Source organism: Micromesistius poutassou, assembly GCF_964030765.1.
Source record: "Micromesistius poutassou genome assembly, chromosome: 20".
Lineage (NCBI taxonomy): Eukaryota > Metazoa > Chordata > Actinopteri > Gadiformes > Gadidae > Micromesistius > Micromesistius poutassou.
In genome coordinates, this window is record NC_140290.1 from 11,508,288 (window position 1) to 11,518,287 (window position 10,000).

The 10,000-nt window shown below is 43.8% G+C and overlaps 1 protein-coding gene across 1 annotated transcript in view; it reads left to right on the forward strand.

Annotated features, from left to right (window-relative positions):
• Positions 1-6,562: 6,562 nt before the first annotated feature.
• Positions 6,563-10,000, forward strand: part of col9a2 (procollagen, type IX, alpha 2) — a gene marked incomplete at both ends in the record, with an annotated part of 19,957 nt that continues 16,519 nt past the window's right edge. Inside the window, 4 exons of the mRNA XM_084485148.1 lie at positions 6,563-6,634; positions 8,091-8,165; positions 9,103-9,138; positions 9,248-9,310. Coding sequence (XP_084341274.1) covers positions 6,563-6,634; positions 8,091-8,165; positions 9,103-9,138; positions 9,248-9,310 — 246 coding nt within the window. The remainder of the gene's footprint in view (positions 6,635-8,090; positions 8,166-9,102; positions 9,139-9,247; positions 9,311-10,000) is intronic.

The window sequence follows — 10,000 nt, forward strand, 5'->3', positions numbered from 1 at the left end:
TTCCTATTCAGGCACACACATCACATTTTTCAGCCAACATGAGATATTTTTATGATTCTGCTTGATTATAATTACTTGGTTGTGTTGAAAGAGGTGGCGGTCCAAGTTTATTCAAGGGTAGCGGTAGTAGCATTCACAGCCAGGGGATCGTCCTCCAGCAGTAGCAGCACGAACAGCAGTGGCAACGCGTCCATATCATCCACCAACACCAACACCAGCAGCGTCAACACTGGTACGGCGACCAGACACTCAAACAGCAACAGCCACAGCGTGAGCAACAACTGTGGGAACAACAGGGGGCCTACGATTGGCACCAAGCCGCCTTGGCGTAAACCCTGGAGCACACGCCGTACCACCTCCTCCCAGAGCCCAGCCTCTTCAGCACGGTGCAGCTGTACAGGCAGAACAAAAAGCTTGACGGCTGGCGCCATGTTCACTGGCGCCAGCAGGTTCCGCTGCAAGGACTGCAGCGCAGCCTAGGACACGCTGGTGGGCCTGACGGTGCACATGAACGAGTTCGGCCACTACCGGAACGACAACGGGGGGGAGGGCCGGGGCAAGCGCTGGTCCAAGCCCCGCAAGTGTTCCCTCGTGGAGATGGAGGGCAGAGAGGACGCCCCAGAAGGTCCTCAAGTGCGGCCACTCCTTTGAGTCCTTGCAAGACCTGAGCGTGCACATGATCAAAACGTAACAGAACATCAGAAAGTGCCTCTCAAAGAGCCGATGCCTGCCCTCACCTCAAACCATAAAGAGACAGTTTGAAGAACTGCTGGCACCGAGTTCACAGAGTCTGGGTCAACTTGCTTATACCGCTGGGGGAGACGCCGAAAGATACACATAAACTCGTCAACCCCCCGTACGGTTACCAAAACTGCACTAGTTATACGTGGCACAGTTTGTGCCGCAGGTTTGTGGCATGCAAGGTACAAATTCTCAAATGCATGGAGTGTGGCAGTTCCCATTGAGGTATAATTTTTATATATATATATTATACCTCCATGGGAGGTATAATTATAAGTATCTTCAATGTGGTGTACAGCTTTGTGTTCCAAATCAACCAAGCAAGTCTGTTTGCTAACGCTGCCATCTAGTGGACAACCGTATGTATACTGATCAACAACACAGTCGGTGTTTTGCTTGTTGATGTAGAAAAAGTCCAAAATAAATCTGGAGAAAAAACTGTATCAAAGACAGTGCCAAGAATCTTCCCATCTATACTGATCAACAACACAGTCTGTGCTTTGCTTGTTGATGCAGAAAAAGTCAAAAATAAATCTGGAGAAAAAAGACAGTGCCAAGAATCTTCCCATCTATACTGGTTTATATCCATGTCTCGTTCTCTCTTTCATTTAGCAAAGGAGTGACTCTTGTTGTTGCTCAGCAAGATGCTCAAAGGACGAGCATAAGTCTGCTCTTGAGTCTTTGGCTCTCAGTTGAGCTCATTAATTCATTAATATTCATTGAGCTGGATCGTTACGAGGGCTCTTGGAGGCCGATCTCATATGATCTCAACTCTATGGTTACCTCTAACTATCAATGACTGTTTTCTGTTATTGTTTCGCTGACACCATATCAATTACAGAAGTAATCGTTTGTTTGCGCAGTTTTTATTCTGAGCATTTCCTCATGAATTCAAAACTGCTTTATAAATGTGTTTCTAAGTGAATAAAAGACAAGCCTTTTTATACCAAATTGAATTTAATTTAAGTTTCAGATTAACGCTATTTGGCTATAAAAAAAAATAGCAAAGGACAATAATATTACCTTCGTAAATAATAATAATTCATTATAATCTTTTTAAGTTGTCTGTTTCAGTTCAAGCACAGTGGAAGAGGCTCTCAAGAATTAAATACTGTCCCCCCAAATATTAATATCAGAGATAAGTTGAATACAGGCCTATTTCTACATTACTGGTAACATTCAGATGTTATATAGATATTAATTTTTAAATTGCATAACACAACACACCTGTACAGCGTCTAGCTTTTGTATGAAGACGCGGGTCGTATTCTTTTAATTAGTTGCCTCCTTCCAACCAGCAGGAGGTGCACTTGCTCCTTCTGCTGTCCAATGGCTTTGTGGCCGGGTGGTATCTCCTGTTGGGATGTACTATTGTAAAGGACATTTCAAAGCATGTTAAAGTGTTACTTTACTTTGATTGTTCACAGCTTGTGTTGGATGGACTGGGCATTTGATTAAATATATTTATATGATTATTACTTTATATTTTGTATTACTATGAATAAAATAGCAAGCTAATCTAATCGAAATGTAATGTTAGGGTAGACCTAGGACCATTTAAGATAGCTAAATCATAAATTGTCTGTAATTTGACAACCTCAAAACACCTTTGTATGGGTTTTTCAATAGTTTTTTCAATTGTATCAAGTTTTTAAGATGCCAATTCAGGATAATCATCATATTCTTCATAGGAACCATGTGATTTCATGAAGTTCCTCTCTTCATGTGGTTATTAATCATGAACCTCACACATCCTCAGATGACCGCATGACCCCTTTGTACCCTGAACAACAGCCCAGGGATCCTTTCCTTGCTACCGTCCTTTTTGCATTTGTCCAATTACGTTTGTTTATTCGGATGGTAATGTGGGAAGCTGGGAGCCAAAGAGAATCATTTGTGTGTTATTGCATTGATGCAGTCTGTGCGGGCATTTCTTTTGAGACATAAAAAGCTGATTGTAAGACAGTGACACATTACAATTTGTGGGTATTATGTAGAATATTTAAGCATCCTAATCTTCTTGATGGAAGGATAATTCCAATACTTGAATAACTTGGTTTCAATGACACTCACAGAGCACTACTACATAAGGCCATAGAGTATGTTTTTCGCTGCACATATTTTATACTAAATACTATAATAGTGTCCACTTCTCTCTTCGGTGAATGACCTGCTGTCCCTGAAAGACCCCGCTCTCCTGGCTTCCATCGCCCATGGCCTGCAGAGGCAGCGTTGACCTTCTAAAGGCTCTCTCTCTTGTCAGGAACCACCCTCCCGTGCGTGACTACACCCAGGGCAGAGGACACTGCAGAGATGGACCTTTTCTCCCCGGCCTCTTCCCGGAGTGCTGCGAGAGAAGCTTTGCCGTCACTACAGTGAGCCGGTTGGCAACAGCAACAACGTTTCAACCAGGTATTCACCTAGACTGCTGTTGAGGACAGAGAGGAACTAGAGGACGACAGAGAAGCACACGACAGCTCTGTTTGAGGTCCCTCTTATCCCTGACTATGGCCTGAGGGACTGAACTTTTGCGAGGGCGTCTGGTCCCTTGGTTTGAAGGAGCCATGGAAACAACTGAAAATCAGGAATCATCCAGGCTTCTGTGATTTTGGGCCACTGCTACCTCCAGCCAATCAAGCGTATGGAGAGAGCACTGCTTCCAACAAAGTGAAGAGACCAGACCATGGGAACACATCCATGGGCTCAGTTGAAAACCCAACAAGGTTTCGCGCCAAAAGAGTGTCCTGGAAGGGAAGGTCCCGCTGGAGGAAACAGAGCCAGTCTCTGTGAAGAAGGTGCCCAGTTCAAGCGGTTCTGGGCCAATAGAGACATTGCAATCACAGAGAGATCACTATAACAGACACAGATGTCATTTAAAAGACAAATATGCTTAATATGGTCATATCCATCAGGAAAAGGGACAGCCAGCCGCGATTCTAAGAGAATGTTAAGGTCAAAGGGTGTTTAAAACTGATTTATGTGATGACTAATTTGATCAACTATATTGTAAGATGTATTTTCACATCGGAATGATTAAAATCGTGATTAGGTATCTGTGGGCTGTGACCCAAATCTGATCATTGATCAAATAAATAGTAAAAGTACATGAAACATAGAATGCAGCATAGGCCCACTCTGGACAACGGAAAGTTCCACTTATATACCAGCCGGAAAAAAAAAACCGGAATATGGTGGAAACAGCTGGGAGTTGCCCTATGGAGAAAAACAGGTTGAGTAGTGCCAATTCTTGACTGCAGAGGGCAACAATGTTACACATAAACAGAGAATATGCGATTTCAGCGACCATTTAATATTCAGAGACTCTACTTCATCTATATTTTATCATTATACATTATTATATCATTATACATTCTTAATTGTGTAGTCTTCACTTTTTGTATGCATTTGGAATTAAATTAGTATTATAAGATAATAACCTCAGTGTAGGCCTGCATGTCAGTCTTCTTGCGAACAATGTCATCCATGAGTTATTTTCTTATCATTGACGTTATAAGTTCATTAATTTCTCATTTCATTTAAGTTCTTAATATTGTATTGTCCTAAGCACAACGCTACCTCATTCCTCCTGTGTTTCCCTGTTGAATATTCTGTGCATTGAGTTATGTTCTCTTGACGTAAATCATTTTGTCACTTTGTCACAGTCAATCTAAACAACAACCAAACATTTACAGATACAATTCCCCCGCTATAGCAGGAACTGGAAGCCAGACCTCAAAGAGCCAAAAAATGCAGACCGGGCAGAAGTACATTTTCCAGACAGTGTTGGATCACCGTCCAATTTTAGGGAGGCACCTGGCATACCCAGGTGTTGCTCTGCTGCAGTACTAGAGTCCAGGTCAGCCCACAGCACACAGGCATAATAAGCATCCACAGCACCATGGTGGCAGACAGGGGTTGCCTGCTTAGTTCACAGCTACCACTGATTCTGCCCCCTTCTGGCACCACTCCCAGTGCCCATGGGTGTCCAAACCCTCTCATTCGTGATCAGTGGTTCAATGGGTGCTGACATCATGATCCACTTCCACAGAGTGCATTTCTCTAGTGTGTTCACCTCTGATACACTACCTGGTATACCCCAGGTTCGAGAAGCACCAGTGTGTCAGCAGACATGCTACAGCAGATGAATCAGCCATCACATTGATCGCCAAGGCCGGGTCCAATAGGCAACAAGTAACAGGACCAAGCGCGGGCTGGCAGTGCAAGCACAAACTCTGACCAGGCTTTAACCGGTGGGTGGATGAAGAACAGTTGGGCGCTGGCACGTCCCACATCCGAAACACCTGGTGGATATGAGGGGCTTCCTGGCAGAGCGTTTCCTCCCGGAGGCCTGAGGCTCCCCCAGCCAAGTGGACAGATTGCTGTACAGCCAGGCAGGTGATTTATGAGGGACCTGCTGGATGTTGAGGCGAGATGACTCTGCATTGTAGCGATGCCAGTGCTGGCACGGATGACAACTGTGGGCACACAGTTTCAAAGAGGAGCAACAGGCTCGGTGTGAGACACGTAGACAGCATAGACTCCACATTTCTCTAGATAACTCACCTTGAAATTACACAAATTTGTATTAAGTAACTGTTACCATATCATGCGTATTGGTGATGGTATGCAATTGCATTTTTAATACCCCTTCAACTAATTATTATTACTATATTAAAATAAGATAAAATATTAAAATATTAACAATGATTTGTGTTGCATAGTCAACTATGTTGATACGAGTTAATTTAAGAGACAGAAATGCAATATTACAACAATCAGGGTGGAGGCAGGGTTGAGTTTTTGTTCAACTGAAAAATGCTGAAATAAAAATGTTAATGCTATTGCAATTTGTAACCAGCAAATATCAGTACATATCGGAAGTCATCAATTCAGTTTTAACAGTTTTGAGGCCCTTTACTATGAGTGTGATGAAATATCTAATCTGCTATTATAGCTCTGCAATCAATAGTCTTGAATGATAATATTATATCATATCCTTCAATCATTCAATTACCTTCCTGACAAGTTATCCCCATTACCATGTTAATCTTGTTTCGGTGGACTTGCCTCTGCACTAATTTCTCCAAAAGCTCAGCCCCTGGGCGGAGCTCAATATCATCTTTAACCAATCAGCTTGTTGAACCTATATAATAAGCAGGGTTATTCTAACTATTCTAAAATAACCCATTCTTAAGAGTAAGAGGCTTTGCCCCTCCCTCCACCGGCTTGTGTCTATGCCTGTGCGTGTGTGAGAGAGAGAGAGAGAGAGAGAGAGAGAGAGAGAGAGAGAGAGAGAGAGAGAGAGAGAGAGAGAGAGAGAGAGAGAGAGAGAGAGAGAGAGAGAGAGAGAGAGAGAGATGTGTGGAGGGTGTGTGGGGGTGTGAGAGAAAGTCTGAGAGAGAGAGTTTGTGTGGTGAGTGTGTGTGTGTTGCACCCGTGCACATTGCTGGATTTCACCTCTCTGGCCCACTGATTTCCACTCTCCACCCTTTTTCTACCTTCCATCCATCCACCCACCCCCCCCCTCCCCTCCAACAACCCACCCACGCCCCCCACCCCTCCATCCATCCATCCATCCATCCATCCATCCATCCATCCAGCCACCCCCATCCATCCACCTCTCTCCCCCAGAAGAGAGCACTCCTTCTCCTGAGCCGGACTCCTGTAGCCCCCACCCCTCCCCCCTCTCTTTTTTCGGCCAGTTTTGCGGCCCCACAGTGTAGCAGAGAGCCTGCCCGGGGAAGGAGCTTAAGGGAACTGAAAGAGGAGAACCAGGACCGGATTTACTTCACCGAGGCGAGAGGGATAGCAGAGTGGGACCATGGCCACGCTCTCTGCCTTGTTGACGGGCTGGGTAATCCTGCAGACACTGTGCCTGGCTCTGGCCCAAGTGGTGAGTGCAGTCCTGGGGAGGTTGGGTACACCAAACCGGCCCGACCTGGGCATTAGATGTTGGGTTGTATGGGGGTTTGGACGAAGGGGAGATGTGGACCCTTGGAGAACAACCAGGGGACCATGAATGTAGTTTGGTTTTTACGGGGTCATTCGTTGAACTTGGAAACTGTATAATGTACGTATTGTTGTGGATGTGTGCCTTGATGTCGGTGGAGATGATGCGAATGCCGTGTTGAACATTGAGCATTTTGCAGTGAGGAAAGTTTGAGTTGGTTAGATGTGTGTTTAAAGTTTCATGAGCAAGCTTGGATTTTTCATGTTTCACATTTTTGAGTGGTGGGGGAAAGCTTCCTTTGATACCTGGATTGCTCTATTAAAAATATATATATCATCAAGAATATCATCTGCACGGCTTGTGGACTTGTTTCAGGCTCAACCGAAGAACTTGTTTCAAAGTGGAACACGGGAATTACTTATTATTTATCATATTTTCAGAGATATTGCACAATGCCAAGGAATTTCTTTTTTTACTTTTCGTTGACGAAACAGCAAGACAGCAGCCATGACAGTTAGAAATCAGTTCACTTAGGCAGCCAGGCACACACACACACACACACACACACCAATACACACACGCACACACATACTCTTGCACACACACACACACACGCACACACACTCAAACAGGTACACAAACACAAGACCACTCTTTCTCCTGTGTGTGAAAGCCCCTATTCAAACAGAGACAGCCAAGGAATGTCTTAAAGAGCCACACGGAATCACATGTATCTGCAATCTGTGACCCCGGTAAAGGGTTTGACCCCGAATAGGACCTGTAAAATATTACGTCCTTTTTTGATTTATTATTAATGAAGTGAAGGGAAATTAGTGTAAGTTTCACCAACACATCGGGAGATGGAGATGGAGTGGGTGGTGTGGGGTATGTCTGTGGGGTAGGGTGTGGAAAGCCAGTGGTGGAGGGGTGGGGTAATGGGGACAAATAATGATGTACCCCCACCCACTACCCAGGCACCTCCGCGCCATTTTCTTATTTTCTTCATTAAATATCACTTAATTAATTATGTTGTTTGTGTGCTGGTTCCTAACGTTTGGTGCCATAGACAACCACGGGCAACATGCTCTGCTGGATTTAATTTTCTTCTGATTTAATCAATTACTTTCAATCAGCAACTTCCAACGTGTTTTGTTTCATTATGGGAAATAAAAACAGCACGCTATCTTTGTCATGTTGTTATTCAACTTGGTTATGTCACATTTATCCAAAGGCCTACTTTATGACATGGAAAAGTTGTTCTTTCTTTGTTCAATTAATCAATGTTGTGAACTCTTTCGTATCTACTATTAAAAATAATTGTATGTTTCTTTATCATATTAAGCTAATGCAAGATATACATAGTTCAGATCATTTTTAACTTACTTTTACGTTCTTTCAGAGAGGTCCACCTGGACCTCAGGGCCAACCCGGCCTCCCAGGCCCCTCTGGCACTCCTGGATCCGACGGCATTGATGTGAGTATCTACCCCCATCTAGTCTACAGCCACAGGTTGCCACAAAGACGGTCTTTGTGGAGGACAGAAATACCTACATTTCATCTCCGCAGTAGCGGAGGTTTACCACCAGAGGGCGCTGCTAATGAAAATACGGCCGTACAAAAGGGCAGTGTTCACTATGAAGAGAGAGCTCTGTGAGAAGGGGCCTCCGTTTTGCTCCTTCCTGACAGCAGGTTGGGGGCTAATTTAGCGGTAATGTGATATGTTTCTACCGTTTAAAAGCGCTTATTGTGTTAAAAAATATGCTTTATAACGCTGGTAAGATTTAAGTGTGCTATGCTAAAAGAGCTGAACACAAGCAGACATTATTAACAATGTTAACCTCTGGATGTTTTGTGTTGTGCATTTTAGACTGCATTCGGCAATATAACGTATTTACTATCCAATTTATTTAATTAAATCTACACCTCGAGCAAAAGGCTGTTTTATTAACTCCTTTAAACATTCTTATCTGGCTTGGTAGAGGAAGGTAGAGGAAGAGATGTGTTATTTTACCTGAAATGGGATCCTGCCAGTGCAGTAAATCCCAGATAAACAAAGGCCAGTCCGCGCTCTCTCTTTCTTATCTATTTATCTAGTCTGCATCAGTGTTAGCTAAATTGCCCACCGCTATACATCCTCCAGCTAGAAAAAAATATAACAAAAACAAAATTGTTATGGTGTTATTAGCCTGTTAACTATTGCTACAAAATGCCAAACAGAGCTTACATTGTAGTATTTAATGTGGTCAAAGTAAAACTGTGAGCACAGGTTATTAACATACACTTAACTTACACTTTTAACAATGAAAGGCCTGTACCCCTATTGCTTATAGACACACACACACACACACACACACACACACACACACACACTGTGAACACTAGTAACCCCTGAATTGTGTGTTTGTCCTCAGGGGGAGACAGGAGATGCCGGGCTCCCTGGTCCACCTGTGAGTTTGACCTTTGACCTGTTCCTGCTTACAGTATACACATGCACATTATAAATACTATAAGAGTGAATACCATCAGTAATATTAACACTGTCATGTTGGACCACAGGGACAGAAGGGAGAGCCTGGTGAGGCCGGCCCTGATGGACTACCAGGAGAGAATGGCATTGATGTAAGAGCCCTTGGTGTGTGTGTGTGTGTGTGTGTGTGTGTGTGTGTGTGTGTGTGTGTGTGTGTGTGTGTGTGTGTGTGTGTGTGTGTGTGTGTGTGTGTGTGTGTGTGTGTGTGTGTGTGTGTGTGTGTGCGTGCGTGTGTGTGTGTGCGTGCGTGTGTGTGTGTGTAAGAGAGAGTGAGTGTACTTTTGTGTATCATCATTTGTCAACATTTAAAAATGAAGGACTACATCCATTCATATACTAGGATGATAAAATGCATCAGTGCACCTGTGTGCGTTTGTGTGTGTGAGAATGAGAGTACTTTTGTGTGCCATCATTTGTCAACATTTGTATATAAGTATGAAATGCATCAGTGCACCTGTGTGTGTGTGTGTGTGTGTGTGTTTTTTGAGTATGCATGTGTCTGTAACCATTAGAAAAGGAGTTAGCGTACATACCCTTCTGTACATTCATGATGCTATGCAAGAGTGCACATTAATGTGTGTGTGTGTGCATCTAAAACAAATTTGCATCTGTCTGTTTGCGTGAATTAACAAGAGGACATGCTAAAGTGCACCTGTGTGTGTCTGAGTCTATCTTATTGCTCAGTGCCTGAGTGCATTGGAACATAATGGCTCTCACCGCGTCTCACGCCGGTGAGGACCGTTATGTAAACTGAGTGACCAGGGTGAGCGCAGCTGCGTCTC